Source organism: Myotis myotis, unplaced genomic scaffold, assembly GCF_014108235.1.
Source record: "Myotis myotis isolate mMyoMyo1 unplaced genomic scaffold, mMyoMyo1.p scaffold_m19_p_15, whole genome shotgun sequence".
Classification (NCBI taxonomy): domain Eukaryota; kingdom Metazoa; phylum Chordata; class Mammalia; order Chiroptera; family Vespertilionidae; genus Myotis; species Myotis myotis.
The window spans coordinates 15730785-15750749 of NW_023416319.1; the positions used below are offsets into that span (position 1 = coordinate 15730785).

Consider the following 19965-nt stretch of genomic DNA (forward strand, 5'->3'; position numbering starts at 1 on the left):
ACGCCAACCGCGCCCTCCGCCGCCAGCCCGCTCCGCGCACTCCGCACCTCAGAATTTGACTTCAGCACTGCGCCTCCTCTGAGTGTCCGTATGCGTTTCTCTTTCCTCCTAGTTGTAGGACTTCCACTCAGCCAGCGTTCCTGTGGTTCTGGGTGATGTCCCTTCCGTTTTTTGGTTTCACTTTTGAAGTAGTTGTTCAGAGCAGCAAACTCCGGCGTTAACCTATGCCGCCATCTTGGTTCTCTCAGGTTCTCTTTTTTTTTTTTTTTTTTTTTTGGTTAATCCTCACATGAGAATATTTTTCCATTGATTTTTTAGAGAGAGTGAAAGGGAGAGGGAGAGACAGAGAGAGAAACATTGATGTGAGAGAGACATTGATTGGTTGCCTCCCACATGGCCCTGAGACCAGGGCCAGGGATGCAGCCTGCAAGTATGTGCCTTTGACCGGAATTAAACCCAGGACCCTTCAGTCCACAGGTCAATGCTCTCTCCACTGAGCCAAACTGCCTAGGGTGAGTAGGTTCTCATTTTTATCCTTTTTCAATGTTATTATGTACATAGGTTTGATTATTGGCATTTCTTCAAAATGTACTGATCTAAATTTTATCCTAGAGATTAATAGTCCACTCACAAATGAAATGCCATATTGATCTCCTGAAAGCTTGCCAAGTACCTACTTACATAAAATGGATATGGTTTGATCTTGACTGCATTTTTATTTTGTTCTGATGGTGTCTGTGTTTTTTTTGTTTGTTTTGTTTTTGTTTTGTTTTGTTTTTTATTTCAGAAAGGAAGGGAGAGGGAGAGAGAGACAGAAACATCAATGGTGAGAGAGAATCATTGATCGGCTGCCTCCTGCATGCCCCCTACTAGGGATCGAGCCGGCAACCTGGGCATGTGCCCTTGACCAGAATCGAACCTGGGACCTTTCAGTCCGCAAGTCAACGCTCTATCCACTGAGACAAACCAGCTAGGGCACCATAATTCTAGTGTTGACTTTGCTGCTTCTACTTTGCAGACTGGATTAGTGCGAAGGCAGACAGTTTTAATTGCCAGAAAGGAGTTCCTTCTGTTGAGCTCAAGTCTGGCTTAAGGAAAAGATAAAATATTGTCTAGCACTAAAGGACATCAGGAATTCTATATGTCATGTGTGAATCCTTATGCCAGGAAATAATGAGAGATAGAAGTTACACCTCTCATATTCATACTTATGGTATAACAGGTAACCTTAGTGAATTAAATTTTTTTAATAAGCACTTCCTAAGGAAGAATGCTTTTTTGCCCTGTGCAATAATCAGCAATTCACTAGAATCTGGTACTGATTGTATTCCCAAACTCCAGAGCTTATATTAATGATTTTGGTTACGCTTTGCTGAGCATTCTATAACCTCTAACAGCATGTGATAGAGCTAAAAATGAAATGTCTCAGACTTACAAAGAATAGAGACCACTTGCCTCAGCAGGGGAGATGAGTAGCCATGTGGTGACCTACAGTAATTAATCAGTGAGGAAGCGAGCCTAGAGACTCCTCCGAGATCAGTCTTCATTTTTCTTTGTACCCTGGGCTTTCTCTATTTTGTTTCATGGAGAATTGCTGAAGCACTGTAAAAACATAAATCTTATAAAGTCCGCAGTGTGACTCACTCTGCTTTATTACAATCCTGGTGTGTGTGTGTGTGTGTGTGTGTGTGTGTGAAGGGATTGTAAGAAAGAATCTATAAATGTTAGCTAGTCCCTACCCCCACCTAGTAAGCTTGTGGATATCAGCATAAAACATGAGGGCAATCTAATCATCTTCTAGGAGATCGATAAAAGAGAAGTCCTTTGATCTACCTAGTAACTATTCTTTTCACCCTTTAAGGGGGACATGGTAATGTAGTAAACACAGCTCTTTGTTTGACTGGATTCAGGAGCCCTCTCCCATTTACAAATGGCAAATCCATGTGAGATATCTGAAAATAGTAAAAGGCATAATGATATTACTCTAACCCGGCAATTTTCAACTGATGTTCCTCAAGAATTTTTAAAACATGCAATACCTGACTATTTAGTCAGGGGCAGTGACCTCTTTTTCTTTAGATTGTCAAATAAAATGACAACAGCCAATACAACAATAACAATAGCTGTCCGGTGTGTAAATAAATCAAAATTATAGCTATTCTTTTTGTCAGAGTGGCCAAAATAGATTTTTTTGTGTGCTGCAGAATTTTAATAATTAGTTTATGTGTGCCATGACGTGAAAAAGATTGAAAATCACTGATCTAAGGTGTACATTAGATTTGAGCATGTAGCAAAGCTAGTAATGTATATTCTACAAAGAAAAATACAATTTCACATATGAGCTCTTTTTTTTATCCTCACTGAGAACATGCTTAGAGAGAGGGAAAAAAGAACATAGAAACATTGATGTGAGAAACATTGATTGGTTGCCTTCCATACAACTTGGAATCGAACAAGCAACCTTTCGGTGCACAGGGCAATGCACAACCAACTGAGCCACTCTGGGCAGTCTGAGCTCTATTTTAAGACCCTTCAAAGCCGCTCCGCCCCCCGCCCAGTAATTTCTATTTTAGATTTCTGTGCTTTCAGGCACACCAATTTATTTTTCTAAGAAAAAATGCATTCTTATGATTTAGATGTTTTTCAGGACCTGAGAGATTTCTGACAATATAATAATAAAAATAATATTGGTTGGAAGTCAGTGATGAATGCTCATAACAAGCAACATTTCTAGTTTGTTTTTTCATTTATGCGCAAGGAGATTTTGGACTTTTTCTCCAGGCTCTGTTTTGAAGTCAATATGCTTATTAGATCTGACTTCTGTTGTCCTAATGGAATTCTTTCAAACTAGAATTGACCCAGCATGGCTGTGCATAATGGTCTCAGCTGGAGCAGAAGGTATAGTAGGCTTTATAATTATATTTTTCTCATAGATCCATAAATTCTCTATCAATGGATTTTTTTAATTGAGCTAAAACTTACATAGCATAATATCAATAATTTAAAAGTGAACAATTCAGGGGCATTTAGAACATTCACAATGTTGTGCAGTTACCACCTCTATCTAGTTCCAAACATGTACATCACTCCAAAATAAAACCCCATACCCATCCAGTAGTAACTCCCCATTTCCCCTTCTCTCGGCCCTGGCCACTGCCCATCTGCTTTCTGTTCCAAGGGATTCTTAAATGAGGTACATTTTGAATACCGCTTCATGTTTGCTTTTTGAGCCATGGTTCTAGGCTCCCTGTTTGTGTTCACAGGTAAGTTCTAGAAGCTTATCCCCAGGACTACATGTGACTTGCATTATCTCTGGACCTAAAATTTGGGATCTAGTTTCCAGACAGTTGCTCAAATTTTGCCCCCTCTTTAGCCAGTACAGTAAAACGAATTCCAAGTATCCTGGATTTATTGCCTCTTGAGGAATTGTCCATTCTAGGCCCCTTGAGCTACAGAATTTCTTGCCAAATCATTAAAAAAAAATTTTTTTTTAATAACATCCAATTCTATCTTTTAGCAGGAGCAGAGACGACTCATAGTTGGATGGGCCCAGAGCCCAGTTTTGAGCTGCTACCACCTCACTGCAATGCAGGAAGGCAGTGGGCTTACGAAGTCTGCAAAGTGTATCAGTTTGCCTATAGGACTAAGTGTTGCCAAGGGTTTTGGAATCTAAGAAACCTTAAGAGAAACCTGGAACGGAAGGGTGATAAAGAAGATAAAAATATTTCTGTTCCCTCAAGTGAGGGGGTTTCTCTTATACAGGAAAGGAAAGCAAGCACTGCAGAGTCAGAAAAAGGAGCTTCAAATCCCAGTTGAGTTCTGTATGTGTGATATCAGACAAGGGTCTTAACCTTGTCATTCCAAGCCTCTACTCCTTCATTTGTAAAACGGGATACAAATACTACACTTAAAGAGTGGTAGTGAGCCCAGACGGCATGGCTCAGTGCTTAAGTGTTCACCTATGAACCAGGAGGTTATGGTTCGATTCCATCAGGACACATGCCCAAGTTGTGGGCTCGATCCCCAGTGTGTGGTGTGCAGGAGGCAGCTGATCAATGATTTTTCTCTCATCATTGATGCCTCTCTCTCTCTCTCTCTCTCTCTCTCTCTCTCTCTCTCTCTCCTTCCCTCCCTCCCTCCCTCCCTCCTTTCCTTTCTCCCTGAAATCAATAAAAAAATTTAAAAAGGAAACATTAAAAAGTAAAATAAAAGAGTGGCTATGAGGTTTAAATGAGATAATTCTATGTTCACTGCCTGGTACAGTGTCTAATACATAATACCATAAGTAAGTACTGAATTAATTATAGCAGTAATTATAACTTATAAATTAATAAGTCTCAGGATACAGAGGGCCTCATTATCTAATGAATGGAAAAATCATGTTTGGATATCATTCATGTGCTTTGCAGACAGGTCTCCTCACAATCTCATAGGCTCACTTTGCTGCCCTGTTCTGTCGTGTTCTGCTGTAACGGCTGATATTGCTTGCTTTCCTTCCCTTCTCCTCCCCGCCTCATGTTTCCCTGTTACTGTAATTATTCTGACTTAATAATTGATCAACTCTGTAAGATGCTTTTAATGTCTTTCTTTTATAAACGAGCTCATGACACTTAGTGGCAACTCACTGAAAATAGGAGATGCAAGTTAGTCAGAGCCATAGATTATATAAATGTAATAAAAGGACTCTGGCTTGGCATAGAGAAGGATTCATTAACTAAAATATTCTTAGAAGCAGCAGCCAATGTCTATATTGCAGACCCATGTATTGATGAGACTGTTGTTCCTTAACAGGCTCTAAAAGATGTTTTAATTACTATACAACTCATTGTTAGTAATGACTAACAAATCTCTTTTCACCAGAGGTACCAGTGATACATCTTTGAGTGGCATACAAGTACCTTAGCCAGATGGACTGAGAATGATAGTGTTGTTCAGGATTCGGCCAGCTTCAACTAAAAGCATCAACTGTGAGTTGCATCCACATATCCTCTCATTTGCAGTCTCTATCCTAGAACCTGGCATGGCATTAGGACATCTCAATTTGGCATCCACAGACTCTGGACACCAGAAGTAGATAGTCCTAGAGGAGTCACAAGGCCCTTGATCTGTACAAAGTTTTTTTGTGTGTGTGTTTCTGGGAAAAGGGTTCATAACTTTTTCCAAGAGGTCTACAATTCCAAAGAAGAATCATTTACAGCAGAGGAAAATTGTATTCCTGTCACCCATGTTCTACCTAAATATCCCAGTTCTTCAAAAGTATAACCCCCTTTTCAAAGAAGGAAGATTCTTATTGTTTTGAAGGACTTTTTATCATATGTTCTGCCAGTTTATGCTCAGAAAGGTTCACCAAGCTAAGCTAATTAAATCATTATCCAGGCACAGAATGCAGTGTCTTTCGTCATTGGATTGGATTTCCCCACTCCCTGCCATTAACTGTTCACTCAGTGCATCATGTGTGTCAGACCAGACAGTCTGAAGCAAATGCAGACTAGAGAGCCCCAAGGCTTTGGCAGGGAAACAAACTCACTGTGGAAGCACGGAACAGAGAGCAGACCATTTCTGAATTATCTCGGGGGAGCAGTTGTCTCACTGAACCAAACAATGCTTTTCTCAGTTGAAGCAGCAGAAACCACAGAACACAAGTTATGTTGGTGGAACTCATGAGACACTTAATTCTTATTTTATTAATGTTTTACAGTAATTGTGGGGAATAAAGCCAGGGATGGAGTAAGGGAAAGGAAGAAAAGTATCTTTCAAGTTCCTTGAACTATGGAAGCATGTGCTAGGATAAGAAAGTTCAGTAAAAGCATCACGTCCTTATCTTAATGCAGACGTGTGAGAGAGACACAGCAACTCTTTAGCTCTGGTGAAGTGACTGCTGGCAGAGAACAAATCCTGCGTCGAACTCGGCACACGTGGAATGCAGCTGCTACCCAGTTGGGCAGATGAAAATTGAGGCTCCAAAATCTACTTCCTAGCATGTGAGTAGGAGCATGTGCGCCCCTCCTCTGGTCTGGGTGTCTCTTCCTCTCCAGCAGGGGAGAGACCACCAACGATGCAGCAGTGGGAAAACTGCTGGGCAAGACTCTCTTAGAAAAGAGATTTATTTATTTATTTATTTGCTGGTGGTGTTGATTGACCAGAAGTGACTTCTTTTGCTTTGGGGCAGTAGCATTGTGTCCTGCTGATAACATAATCTACACTTAGCACTTTTAAAAAGGCAGAGGAAAGTGAAAACAAAGCCTTTTAGGACCTAGACTAGTAGGAAGGGGAATATATGGATTCTAAGGCTAAGGGCATGAAACAATTAACTCTATATCACCACAAACAAACTGACACAGATAAATGAGACCTTCACTTTTTCCATTCATACAAATACTCACCTCTTCTAGCTTATGTTACTAAATCTAAGGTCAGCTTAATCACAGCTTATGGCAACTATTACTGTGTTTCTAACATTAAGGTGAAAAGCTACATTCTTAATCAAGTAGGGTGTTTTTTTCCCCTCTCCTAATTAAATGGGTTTGTTAAGCTGAAAAGCCTAAAATCTACAAAGTTTTCATTATTTTATTTGTTGGAGGCAACCCTTAACACTTACCACTGCCATTTTTATTTTAACCTACAGAATTGGAAGGATAGGAAATGGGCAGGGTGAAGTCATTACATGAATCACAGAAATGGTCAACATGCATCGTATTTTACCCATTCCGCAAAGAGAGCTAAAGGGGGTACGTTCTTTTGAGAAAAAGCTAAATGGAATTGAGGTGGGTGGGAGGAAAAGTGTCCATCAAACAAACACCTATCATTTGTGAAACGGTTCTATTGGGGTGGTGGGGTGTGGACCATTAGTTTATCTTTGGCAGTGATCTTATATTTTAGGTATCTAGAGTGAGATGATATAGCTGGGCAATGGCTAGTTATAATGAGTGAGATAGGTTTTAATTTTAAATCACAGCAAAAGATGATGATCACAGATTTAGCACCTGAGTTTGTACTTCCTCTGTACCTGAATCATCTATCACTGTAAAGCCTGTGCTTTAGGTGAGAAAGCTGTGTTCTTAGATAACTCCTCTGTGATGGCTGTAGGGCCGTGGTTTGCTCCAATCTAAGAGGTGGTTTCCTTATTAGAGAATGTAGGTATTCAATGCTAACTGTGAGACTGAAGCCTTGAAGACATTTTATAGTGATGACAGGTGTTTTGGTTCAGGAATAGGCTGTTAACAAGTCAAATGCATATTATCCCCTCTTAAGCATTAACTCTTTTTAAGCAACAGAATTATATTTTTTGGCTTGAAATGGTGCTTTCTTCTATATTTGATTTCTCGGTTTTCTTAGTAGATACTACGGTCTCCTCCAATATTTCTTCAAAACTTTCCCCTATCTGGGAGGTTTTCTTAGAGGTGACCTTAGAAGCCTCCTCCTCCTCACCCTCCTCCTCTTTCTTAAGAGACAGCCCAGTGGATGAGACTTTGGAGGTAGTAGAACTGAGGATTCTAGGCGGGAGCAGATAACCTGGATTGGGAAGTGGATTGAGCCCTAAAATGCTTGACCCACTGGTGCTAAAACGTGTCTCTTCGCCTTCCAGCAATTTCCTGTAAATCGAACAGAGAGAAAAAAAAATCTTAGGAGGCTAACTTGCAACTTTAAAAAACAAATAAAACTTAACCCTGCAGGTCATACTTATATTAAAAAAATTCTAAAAGAAAAAGGAAAGAAAAATTCCATAAGATTTTGTGGTTTATTCATGAGATTGAGACCAATAGATATTGAACTCCACGTCTCAAAGACTTGAGGTTATCTATCACATGCATGCACGCACACACACATATCTTCCGCACCCGCTGTGTTTACAGCACTGCCAAAGGGTAACCTAGCCTATTCACTAACATATTAACAAAGGGAAAACTTACAGTTCCCCTTGGCCTCATCACACCTATTTTTGGCACTTAGAGTCTACAAAGCTCTCTAGAGAAAAGTAATTTTCTTAATTAATACCATAAGTGCAATAGGAATAAGGAGGTGAGAAGTCCACAGAGGAGGAAAGAACTGCCTAATTCAGTCTGAACTTGAGATCTGTACTTTTTCAATGTGCAGGAGTACAAATGGAGTGGAACCAGGAACATCAAAGACCAGTGAATGAACCTGCTTCAGATCCCAGATTTTTCTCAGGCCAGCCTAAATGGCATCACAAAAGAGTGGCCCCAAAACCTTGTTTTTCGTAGCTAATAGTTTTTATCATCCTTTCTTTAAAATCAGTGCTATCTTTCCTCATCCTCTCTCACCCATAAGAAACAGGAAAGACTAGAACCACTTATTTGGGTAATGCTGCCCCAGGTGACTGCATTTGCTCAGAGCATGCCCTTTGATGTACCTGTAAGCTGCTATCTCGATGTCAAGAGCCATTTTGACATTGAGCAAGTCCTGGTATTCCCGAAGGTGGCGTGCCATCTCACTCTTGGTGTTCCTCAGATCATTCTCCAGTTGCCCAATGCTGTCCTGAAAAGTGACATAGCCGACATATTTAGGTCAAAACCAGCAGAAATTCATTGAGATTCCCACAAGTCAAAGACTCTCAACCGTGAGAGTCTTCACATTAAAACATCCAGAACTCTCTCCTCCCCATGCCCAGCCTAGATTGTGATTCATTTGTTCAGGGGTGTCACCTCCATTTTTTTACCATGCATCCAAATCTCCCCATGGTTCTCAACTGAACACTAAGGAGATATATATATATATATTTAATACTTACCTGGGGGTATGTTTATTGATTTATTGATTTATTTTTAGAGAGAGAGAGAAAGGGAGAGGGAGAGGGAGGGAGGGAGAGAGAAAGAGAAAAATTGATGTAAGAGAGAAACATTAATTGGTTGCCTCCTGTATGCCCCCTAACCAGGGATTGAATCTACAACCTTTTTTGGTCTAGGGGAGGATGCTCCAACCAACTTTACCACTGGCCAGGTAGGAGATATTTTCTTTTTAAAATCTGCTTACCATCCCTCCCTTGCTTGTACTTGCTGTTAACTAACTCACTAACTCATTTGTTGGATGTCCTTTCCATAACCCAAAGCCTCAGGTTAGGAGCTTACTAGTAGATTCAGAAAATTCCACTGTGGAAAGCACAGAGAAGACAGCGGGTCTTTTCTGCCTCCATTCATTTTGCTGATTTCCTGGAGGTCTGCTACTCAATCACTTCACTGAAAGCACTTCATGCAACAAATACGGAGGAAGCAGAAATACTCCATGGAATTTTTTTTATCCACATGGCAGACTGAAATGATATTTTTTTTTTAAAAAAAGAAACTTCTCTATGTCATAGTTTTGCTCCAAATTCTTCCAGGTGCAAACCCAGGCATAGAAGAAAAACAGTTTTACATCTGTAATTCTGGAGCAGCCAGAAGGACCTTTTGAAAACAATAGGTCCTATTTACCTGCTCAAAATCCTCCAATGCCTGTGGAGTAAGGTCCCAACTCCTCAACATGGCCTATACACTCCCCCTTACTCAGTGTGTTTCAGCTACCCTGGCCTTCTCTTTTGCTTCCTAGACTTAGCAAGGTGCCGTCCCAGGCCCTTAGGCTATTTCCTCTGTTTGGAGTACTCTGGAGTGGGTCTTTACTTGGCCCACTCCATGTCATCCAAGACTCAGTACAAATGTCCTCCACTCAGTCTTTCTGGCTTCCAACTTAAGTACTCTCTCCACACTTACCTCACACATTATCTTACCTCCAGCCAGGGCAGCTGTTAACCCATGAAAGAACACTGTGCAAATGAGAAAAAGGTACCTTCAGTGGGAGGACAAATTTTTAAAAAGCACCCTGGCTGGTATTGTTCAGTGGTTAGAGCAGGGGGGGGGTGGGCAAACTTTTTGACTTGAGGGCCACAATGGGTTCTTAAACTGGACCGGAGGGCCGGAACAAAAGCATGGATGGAGTGTTTGTGTGAACTAATATAAATTCAAAGTAAACATCATTACATAAAAGGGTACAGTCTTTTTTTTCAATAGTTTTATTCATTTCAAACGGGCCGGATCCGGCCCGCGGGCCGTAGTTTGCCCACGGCTGGGTTAGAGTGTTGACCTGTGCAGGATCCATCCCTGGCCCTGGTTGGGTCATATGTGGGAGGCAACTATGGGTTATGATAATGATCAATTATTTTTTTATAATTCTGTGATGTCTTTTATCTTTTAGGTCAACTGAGGTATACCAGACTGCTTATTCTATCCTAAATGACCCCAAAGAGCAGTGTTTGAATTAGTGTTTTCTTTGTTGGTTACTCATTGGTTTTCTTTGTTCTGAAAGAACTAATCTGCTGCTACTTCTCCTTGAAATGCCTGACTCCTGTAGACCCTTCTCCTTCTCTATCATGCGGCAGACTCGAAATCCAAACAAAGTGCTCTAGAATTATGTCAAGAAAGAATGAATAGACTGAGGGCATCAGAGGGGTCAACTTCCTAATATATGATTTAGAAATAGATATTTTTTGACTCATTAGCAGGTCCTTTTTTTAAAAAAAAGGTTGTTTCACAGCTGTGTTTTCTGAAAAAGAGGTTATTGGGGAGTTGAGTTCTAGATAGATGAGATTTCCTTGAACTTCTTTTTGTTGCACATTCCACATGTCTATTTCATGGATCAGAGTAGATAAAAAGCACCACTTTACACCTTTCAGAAGGAACTGTGCTGCCTGCTGATCATTGCTAGTCAAGGTCTCCTCTCTTTGTGTGCGCTCTTTGTTTCCCTACACCAGGCTGTCTTGCCTCGCCCTTCAAAAGCTCTGCCAAAGATGGCTTCCTGCTCGCGAAATCGGAGCAGAGCACTGCAGTCCACCCCTCCCCCAACCACACAGCTGCTGCTGGCTTAGCCTGGGGCAATGGGACAGAGGCACTTCCAGCTCCAGCTGGGGTCTCTCCTGGGAACGATAAAGCAGGTGCTGAGCATCTTCCTCGGGGCTGGAAGGATATGGGCTGGGAGTAAGAGAAAGAACTGGCTACCCTAGCATTTTCAGTGAAGAGGAATGACAAACAGTGCTACAAATTTCACCACATTTAGGGGCCCTCAGCCAGATAACAGTAGTGAATGCAGCCATCCAGAATGACTACTATGCATAATAAATTTAGGTGGGGAGGAAGGATTTTTATATGTGATCCACCCATGTGCCTTGTTCTCCCTCCTGCCTTTGTTTTATCCCCACATTTGTTTTCTTTTTTTCCCCTACCATACTTTAAAATCTTGCATTATATGAGCTGGGAAATGTGCCTTAGGTTCTTGCACCCCAAAATCTATCTGAAGAACAACAGGATGCAGCATTTTTACTGAAAAACACTTATTCTTGGCCACACCCACTCAAACTACTGAATCCATATCATCAGGAGTGAGCTTAAGGATCTTTTTTTTAAGCCCTCTAGTGACCTTGGTATGTCAATGGGTTTAGGAAGCACTAGTTTCTATTTATTTTTGTAAAGGAGCTATCATGATGGCCCCAGTAATACAGTGGGGTAGAGAGGGGCAAGAACAAAACAAAACAAAGTGTATGGAAGAGTTACAGACTAAATAAATGTAGGGTTTTTTTCTTGAATTCTAAAATCAGGAATTGATCTATCAGGCTATAGATTTATATGCAGGCACTGCCACCCCAAATCTCCAAGGGACCGGCCCCTTCCTGCTATTTAATTAGGCTATATTCCAGTCTCATACTGGAGAGAAGAGGGCAGATTTGGCTGCTCTCCCTGGAGAGCATTAAATAATGGTGATCTTGATTGTTCAGCAAGGTCTTTCAAGGAAAGCTTTAGCTTTCCAAGACTGACCATAGTACAGGGCCAGGGGGCCCAGTACCCTTCAAAAATGTCCGCAGATATCTTTGGAAGAATGGGGGCTCTAATGGTGGTGAAGCAGCCATGCAGGAACCCGAACTGCCCTGTTGTAGAAATGAAGTCTTCAGCTAAAGAGGGTGACTGCATTTGGCTTTTGAAGACAAAAGCCATAGCTCTTTATCATTTCTCCTGTTGCCTGATTTGGACCTCTCATGCACCACTGTGTACTTACTATGTCACCTTGAATCATTTTTTATCTGTTCAAAATGTAATAAGCTTTCTCTCCTCAAATAAGCTGTCAGATCTCTGGGGCAGGGAAAGCAGGATTTTAATGGAGCCGTCCTCTGCCTCTAGTAGGGTGGCAAGCGTCAAAGGAAAAGGGGCCTAGGACTAATCGTTGAAGCAGAAGAAAGAGAACAGCCTCCCAGACTGCAGTGAAAGGGGCGGGGGAAAGGGGTGAGAGGGCAAGAGAACAATGGCTGACTCTCACTGTGGGGAAGGGCGCTTTTCATCTTCATCAGCACGGCTGAGATTGTCAGAAGAGCCAGAGGATACCCTGTGGCTTCAAGCCTTCAGGTTCTGCAGGTGAAGATGTCAGCCCCTCTTTAGCCTTAGGGCCCAAGGGGTAGGAAATAGCTTTCTGCCTCTGATATCCTCCATTCCATCAGCATGTCCACTGAGGCACTGAAAGCAAAAGTTGATGGGGGGCAACACCGCAGAGCTGCGGACATGCGCAGTTTCTGTGTTTTATTCTCTCCTGTAGACGATGTCTACATGACCCTGCTATTGTCTAACACTGAAAGCCTTTTAATGCAAACAAAACAAGCCAGACCATATTGTCATACCCTTTAGAATGCAGGAGCTGTAACAAGCAAGTAGAGGACCTGGCAAAGCCCAATTCAGATGGCAGTTTCAGGTAAGTTATCCTTTTTGTAGAAATATTGGGCTAGCCCTTCAGGAGATCACCTAGCTCATCTTTTGAGGCTTCTAGAAGAAAACATGAAGCTTCAATGAACTAAATGTGACTAATCCAGACCTTCCAGGGACTAGGCCACATAGTGAAAAGTTCAAGTTACAGATCTTGAAGTAGAATAGAAATCTTCACTGGAATAGTACTGTAACTGCAAACTAACAAGAACAAATGGTCCAAGCAAGCTTTCTTCCTTTATCAAAGAAAGTAATTTATAATGAACAACAAATATCTGCACACCAATAATTATTCTTTACCTCCAGACTGAAATCACACATTGGAGGTTTCACTCCCTTCTTGTATGTACTTTATTAATGTTCCTAAACCCTATTATTTTAATCAAATGTAAACTTTGATCTTGGCTAGAATGAATTATTGCAAGTTTCTGAATTAGCTTCTACCCCACAGAGCTTTTATTGTACCTTGAATCTGAACAACATTATTTATATTATTTTCTAGACCTTCCTCCTGCCTCTGTGCCCTTGTGGTCATAAGCCCAGAATGTTTTATATAGAAAAACTGAAGATGCAGTGGTCTTTGGAGGAAAAAGTGAGGAAAGAGCCAATCATAGGAGCTTAGAGGACAGGCAAAAATGAAAAATAAGTGACCTATAACAAAGATAGAACCAATCTCTTTGATTTATCACATTCACTTAGATTGGCAAACTGTTAAGGGAAAGGGCATTTTCAAGTGGGAACTCACTGTTCCTGAGCAGATTAAGTGGTTTTTATTAAGTGCTAAGCCATCCATGAAAGTGACTATTGATGCTGTCCACAGGGTGACTTTTGATTGCAGGTAGCCAAGACTGATGTGTTGGTGTTACAAAAGAAAAAAAAATCTAAGCAGTTAATTGCCTAGAGAGTCATAACTGGGACATGCGTGGGGGGAGACATTTCTGAGATGGGAAAGAATTCGAGATCAGCACCGAGGACAGCGCCCCAACCATTTGCATTGGCTAACTGGTGTAAAGCTTTAAGAAGAAATACCAATCGGTAGACAAGGGAATCGTGTGTGTGTGTGTGTGTGTGTGTGTGTGTGTGTGTGTGTGTGTGTGGTGTGTTTTGTGTATATGTGTGTTGGGGGAGGGGTAGAGCAAGGACAGGGCGGTTACACTAGCCTGACCACCCATCTCGTTGGTTCCCAATCTCTACTCCTTTGAGGATAAAAGTCAAGAAAATGGAGTAGAACCCTTTTCAGTTCAGTCCAGCATTCTTTCCCCAACCCTAGGGCAGACCATACTCTATAAATATCTATTCCAGGGCGCACAGAAAACCTTTAAGTCAACAAAAGAAGGCAAAGAGCCAAGACAGCACCGTCAACCACGGAGCAGGTGTGACCCATCTCCGTTTGGGTGGGGAACTGTTCTTCAAGTCTTACGTGTGTTTATTCCCACTTGCTGACTGGGAGGCATAAGTTAGATTTTCGAAATCTGAAGAGAAGCTAAGGGCTTCTTTGTGAGAAGGGCCCAAGAAGGTATGTGAGAGGCAGGAGAAGAGGGCGTCCAGGCCCCTACAATTATCAGTGGAGAGCCCAGAGCTTTTTGTTTGCCAAGGCCTCTAGTCCAGGCTCTTTCCTCCCTCCCCTCCTCTCGGTTCCTTGGGCCACCATTGTGCGGGGAAATCGCAGGGATGCGCAGGAGGGGACAGGGCGCCCCGCCCTCTCCAGCGCTCCAGCCCTTACCTGGTAGCTGGCCACTTCGGCACTGTGTCTCTCCTCCAGCTCCAGGATCTGCCTCTCCAGGGACTCATTGGCTCCGCGAAGGCCCTCGATCTCAATGGTGCGCGCCTGCAGCTGGCGCCGGTACTCGTGGATCTCCTCGCGGCTGGCCCGGATGGCCTCGGTGCTGCGCGCCGCCTGCTCGTTCAGGTTGGCGAACTTGGACTTGTACCACTCCTCGGCGGACTGCAGGTTTTTGGCAGCCAGGGACTCATACTGGGCGCGGATCTCCCTCAGCGCCGAACTCAGGTCTGGTTTAGCCACGGCCACATCCACCTCGGCCGCAGCCTGCGACGACGCCTGCAGCGTGGCCAGCAGCTCGGCCACTTCCTCGTCGTGCACCTGGCGCACGAAAGCCAGCTCATCCAGGAGCGACTCCACCTTCTTCTCCAGGTCCAGGCGGGCCAACGTGGCGCCGTCCACGTCGCGCTGCTGCGCCTTCAGGGCGCGCTCGGCGCCTTCGCGCCCGCGGCTCTCCTCCTCGCAGCGCGCCCGCAGCCGCTGCACCTCCTCCGCCAGCCCGTCGCGCTCCAGCAGGGCCTGAGCGCGGGCCGAGCTCGCCTCCTCCAGCTGCGCACGCAGGTCGCGCAGCTCTCGCTGGAAGAGCTCGCCCACGCGCGACGGCTCGGCGTGGCGCTGCCGCAGCGCCGCCAGCTCGGTCTCCAGAGAGCGGTTCTGCGTCTCCAGCTGGTGCACCTTTTCGATGAACACGGCGAAGCGGTCGTTGAGGCCCTGCAGCTGCTCCTTCTCGTTGGTGCGGATGATCTTGTACTCGTTGGTGCGCGCGGCCGCCTGGCTCAGGTCCAGCCCATCGGACGCGGGAGGCCGGCGGTAGGCCAGGCCCAGACCGAGAGACGAGGCCGAGGAGCAGGCGGCGGAGGAGGCCACAGTGCAGCGGGTCAGCGACTGCGAGCGGTAGCTGCCCGCGCCGCCAGCCCCCGAGAGGCGCGAGGACAGGCGCGAGCTGTCTCCGAACACCTTGCGGTAGGAAGAGGGGCCGCACAGGTAGTGCTCCGAGCTGAAACTCATGGTGCCAGGACAGCGCCCCGAGCGCGACTGCGGCCGCAGATACAAAGGAGAGGAGAGGTGCGCGAGGCGGGGCGCGGCGGGGCGGTGTGCACCGGTTTTAAGGCGCGGGGGGTTGGGGCGGCGCGTTGGGGGCGGAGCTCTGCTCGGGGCCTGGCGGGGGGAGGGAAGCGGGGCAGTCGGATCGGGGGCGGGGGGGGGGGGGGGGGGGCGCTCCGCGATTACCGCAGCTGCGCGCGCGCCGCAGACCTAGGGCGCCGGGACAGGCATCTGCGTAGAAGCCGCCCCCTAGTCTGAGGGTCCCTCCCCACTGAAAGTCTGGTTTGGAAATGACTTGAGCGCCGGGGTGCCTACCAATAAACGACTGGGATTTGTCATCCGGACACCACACGGTTCTGTCGCCTCCCTTGGCTCTGTCCTAGGGTTTTCTGGGAGGTGTCCCGTAGGCCTGTTCCCCACCCGGAGCTCCGAGGGTAAGGCCCTCTTTTTCCAGTTAGAGTGGGACCCATAGGGCGAGGCTTTGTTCCCTTCCTCAGCTCGTTCGGGGTTCCCAAGGGAAAAGTGGGTCTGCGTCAGAGAACATCTCATCAGCGGTTCCTCTGCAGCTCCCGGGACCGCAGGGGCCGGGAGGCTGCGGGAAAGCCAGCGACGCCCGAGGGGGTATGGAGGGGGGAGGGGGTAAGAAGCGAGGTAGGTAAAGTGTGCGCGTGCCTGAGAGGAAAGAAACGGAGGAGAGAGCTAGGATGGCCAAAATGGACACAGCTGAGGCGCCCCTGCCACTTGTGTTTGTGCGTTCTGGCTTTCACCACAGTTCTCATCACTCTCCGTTAATTACGACCACCCTCTTATTTTCCTTTTACTTGACGCGTCTGGCCCGGTATGCATTTGAGATTTCAGTCTGTGTAAATCGTCATGTGGTTTGTGAGAACCTTTTCCTGTGGAGATTTCTCTTTGGACAAAAGAGGTCCCTGCAAACAGACCCCTAGGAGTGGGGAAGAGTGATGGTAACTGAAATGGCCTCCTTTACTTTGCATTGGGGGACTCAAAGAAGGATCTGGAAAGATGAGGCTGGGAGGAGTCACTGTGGGGTCTGCATTATGTAATCCTATATAATAAAAGGCTAATATGCAAATCGACCAGTAGGCTGAACACTGGTTAATATGATGCACATTTACCACCAGGGGGCAGATGCTCAACGCAGGAGCTTCCCCCTGGTCGTCAGTGCACTCTCACAGGGGGAGCACCACTCAGCCAGAAGCCAGGCTCATGGCTGGAAAGCGCAGCAGTGGTGGCAGGAGCCTCTCCCAATTCCGCAGTGCTAAGGATGTCCGACGGGCCTAAGCCAGCAGTTGGACTTCCCCTGAGGGCTCCCAGACTTTGAGAGGGCGCAGGCCGCGCTGAGGGACCCCTCCCCACCCCCCAGTGCACATGCACTGGCCTCTAGTAATGCTTATAATCTCTCTCAGGATGTGGCTATGACTTTGGAGAGAGAGTAGGAAGAACTGTTTAGTAGGTTCCAGAATTTCAGACTGAAGACATTTACTGATCTTGGGATATCAAGGAAGTAGCTCTAGGGTAAATTTTAGCTTCATGGGGGTGGGTGGAAGGTATTACCCGAGACAGACCACCAGAGAAAGGGGAAAGGGAGTTCTTTGAGACTTTGGGACATATTTCCTGGCTTTGTGCTTGGTCATAGATGGTCAGGCCTTTTGGCCTTTTCACATCCTGCCACCTGGTTCCTTATTACAGATCAAGGGACTCAATTCTCAGTGCTTTGGGCTCAGAAAGACCTCATGAGGTGAAGAATAGAAGAGTGCTCACACGCTGAATAATATTCCTGGCTAGCCATTGTGCCAAGACTTTTGCATAGGTTTATCTCCTTCTGACCATTCTTCAAGGTGGTCCTTACCCCTTTCTTACAGATAAGAAACTGAGACTCAGTTGCAGCATTCTGCATAAATTCACTAGTATCAAACATACATTCTTTCCTTACCACATAATTCTACTTCTTAGAGTAAGGAAATTCTTGAAGTCTCATTAATTTCCAAGTAGCCAGAATAAGGCTAAGTGGGTTTCAGAAGAGTTTTGGCCAACAACAACATAGCAGACTGGTTTGTTATTGAAAGAACATTGGCTATAGGGTCAGAGGTGATGGGCTTAAATTGTGGCTTCTGCCACTTACTAAGCATGTGGAGATAATAGCATCTACCTCCTCAAGGTTATGAAAGATTTAGTTGATGCATGTAAAGGTGCGTTGTAAGCTATAAAGTATAAGGGGCTACTGCCATCATTGTCTTCTTTCAAGTAAAGGGGCACTGCTTCACATATACCATCAACAGGCTATGAGTTGGGTTTAGTGGTGAAATTACAGAAAATTATACACCACATCCTTGTACAGACTGCCCTTTGGGAGAGAGAATACAACCAACCTTGATTGATTGTGGTTCCAGGGGCCAGTGTGAGTGTGGCTCACAGTTGTCCCACTGCAATGTGGAAACAACCACAGGCAATTAGGAGATCTTACTTCTGGGCTATATTTCAATCTCATTTCAACCTTGTTATTCAGGACTACTAAAAAATCAGCAAAATGCCATGGCTGGAGTTTCACTTTTCTTTCCCCTTCCATCCACCAATAGAAGCAGTACTTCAAAGGCAAAACACACATAGAACAGAAGAAAGAATAGAAAAGACCCAAATGATCCAACAAAGAGGTAGTGGACTGGACAATCTAGAGTGGGCTGCAGTTTGCATTTACTGAACAGTTTTCTGATATTCCCAACTGAGATTCCCCCAGGGGACTTATACCTCCCCTTTCTTGGCAACCCACTCCACTGCCCAAGATGTTTGGCTTTAATAAAAGCTGTATGACAGAGGAGTGATCTTGGCGGAGCCTCAGACCACAAGTCTTCCAGCTGGCCAGGTTTCCTGAGGGATTGCCCTGTCTTCATCTTCCTCTGATGTCAGACTTGGGCACTGCAGACACATTGGTGTGTCATTCCCAGGTTCTCCCTCATACCACATTCTCGGTGGCCTCTCTGTGGCATTTTGCAGTGCTCACCACTCTCCTTTGTTTCAAGGATTCCATTTTCAGCCATCTGCTTCTCTCTCTCTCTCTCTCTCTCTCTCATCAATAGAAACATATCCTTGAGGATTAAAAAAAATAACCTCAAATGTTATGTATTACGTGTAACATTTTAGAAGTGACAAAATTATAGTGATATCAGTGGTTAATGGGTTGGGTTGTGGAGAGGATGTGACTATAAAGGAGTAATAAAGAAGTTTTCTTTTTGTGATGATGAACAGTTCTGTTCATAGCCACATTTTTATCTATACCTGTGATAAAAATTGATGGAACGAGAAAGAATGAGAGCAAGATAAACTGAGAAACCTAGTGCAATCTAAATTCAAATAGGGTCTGTAGTTGAATTCATTTGTTGTATCAGTGTCATTTTGATAATATATTATGGTTATGTAAGATGTTATCATGGAGCGCAAGCTGGGTGAATGGTACCTGAGAACTTTGTACTGTTTTTGCAACTTATTGTGAGTCTTAAACTATTTCAAAGTATGAAATAATTCTTTGAAAAAATGTATGTGTTTATACAATTTTTATATCTGTATATAAATAGTCAAATGTTCTTTGGAGATACATGCTGAAGTATTTTGAGTTGCAATATCATGATTTATATAATTTTCAGATGCTTTGGCAAAAACAGTGTACACACATAGAGAGAGGGGAGATAAAGCAAATGTGGGAAAAGTTAACAGTGAATATAGATGTTTTTCTTTGTCTTGTAACCTTTCTCTATGTTTAAATTTTTTATTAAGTTAGAAGAAATTGTTAATACATAGGCAGATAGATAAATAGGTAAAGTAAGCCAAAAAGAAAGTATCACCCAAATCTGGGATTGAACCAATGACCTTCAATCTAACACTCTCCTAACTTCGGCTAATTATGAAGCCTCTCTCCCCTCCCTCCTGCCCAACAATAGAAAAATCCTGCTTGTTCTGGAGTAACAGAATAAGGTCAGAATTCACACTCTATTGTGAGTATTTCAAATATGACTCCAAGTCCTCAGTGTTACCATAGTCATCAAAGGAACATTTACTGGTTCCTGGCTACATGCCAGCTTCTGGAATTACCATAATGAATATAGATAGAAATGATTTAAAACTTTTACTTTCTCAGATTAATTTATTTTTTTATAAATGTGGAATCATATGCATTTTATATATTGTTTTTGGACTTCCTTTTTTCACTTCGTAAATTGTAGCCATTTCCCCACATTCGTAAGATAGATCTATTTACTTACCTTTACAATTTAGTATAGTGTTCAGTTGTATGGATGTGCTATAATTTGTTAAATCAATCTCTTGTTGGACTTTGTGTTATTTCTAGTTTTTACCTATGAAAAATATCCTAGCCCTGGCCAGTGTGGCTTAGTTGAT

The 19965-nt window shown here is 44.0% G+C and overlaps 1 protein-coding gene across 1 annotated transcript; it reads right to left on the reverse strand.

Annotated features, from left to right (window-relative positions):
* Positions 1 to 5654: 5654 nt before the first annotated feature.
* INA (internexin neuronal intermediate filament protein alpha) lies at positions 5655 to 15576 on the reverse strand. Its single transcript, XM_036336121.1, has 3 exons — positions 14455 to 15576; positions 8372 to 8496; positions 5655 to 7592 (listed from the first exon to the last, which is right to left on the reverse strand). The coding sequence occupies exons 1-3, from the start codon at positions 15517 to 15519 to the stop codon at positions 7277 to 7279; spliced, it is 1506 nt and encodes a 501-aa protein (XP_036192014.1). The 5' UTR covers positions 15520 to 15576; the 3' UTR covers positions 5655 to 7276.
* Between the last annotated feature and the right edge of the window lie 4389 nt (positions 15577 to 19965).

Bases quoted from the DNA above. Each gene is read 5' to 3' on its own strand.
- INA (XM_036336121.1), bottom strand. From the start codon at position 15,519: ATGAGTTTCAGCTCGGAGCACTACCTGTGCGGCCCCTCTTCCTACCGC. The intron at 8,497-14,454 runs GTAAGGGCTGGA...GTCACTTTTCAG, and splicing joins CCGAAGTGGCCAGCTACCAG to GACAGCATTGGGCAACTGGA. The intron at 7,593-8,371 runs GTACATCAAAGG...TTCGATTTACAG, and splicing joins ATCGAGATAGCAGCTTACAG to GAAATTGCTGGAAGGCGAAG.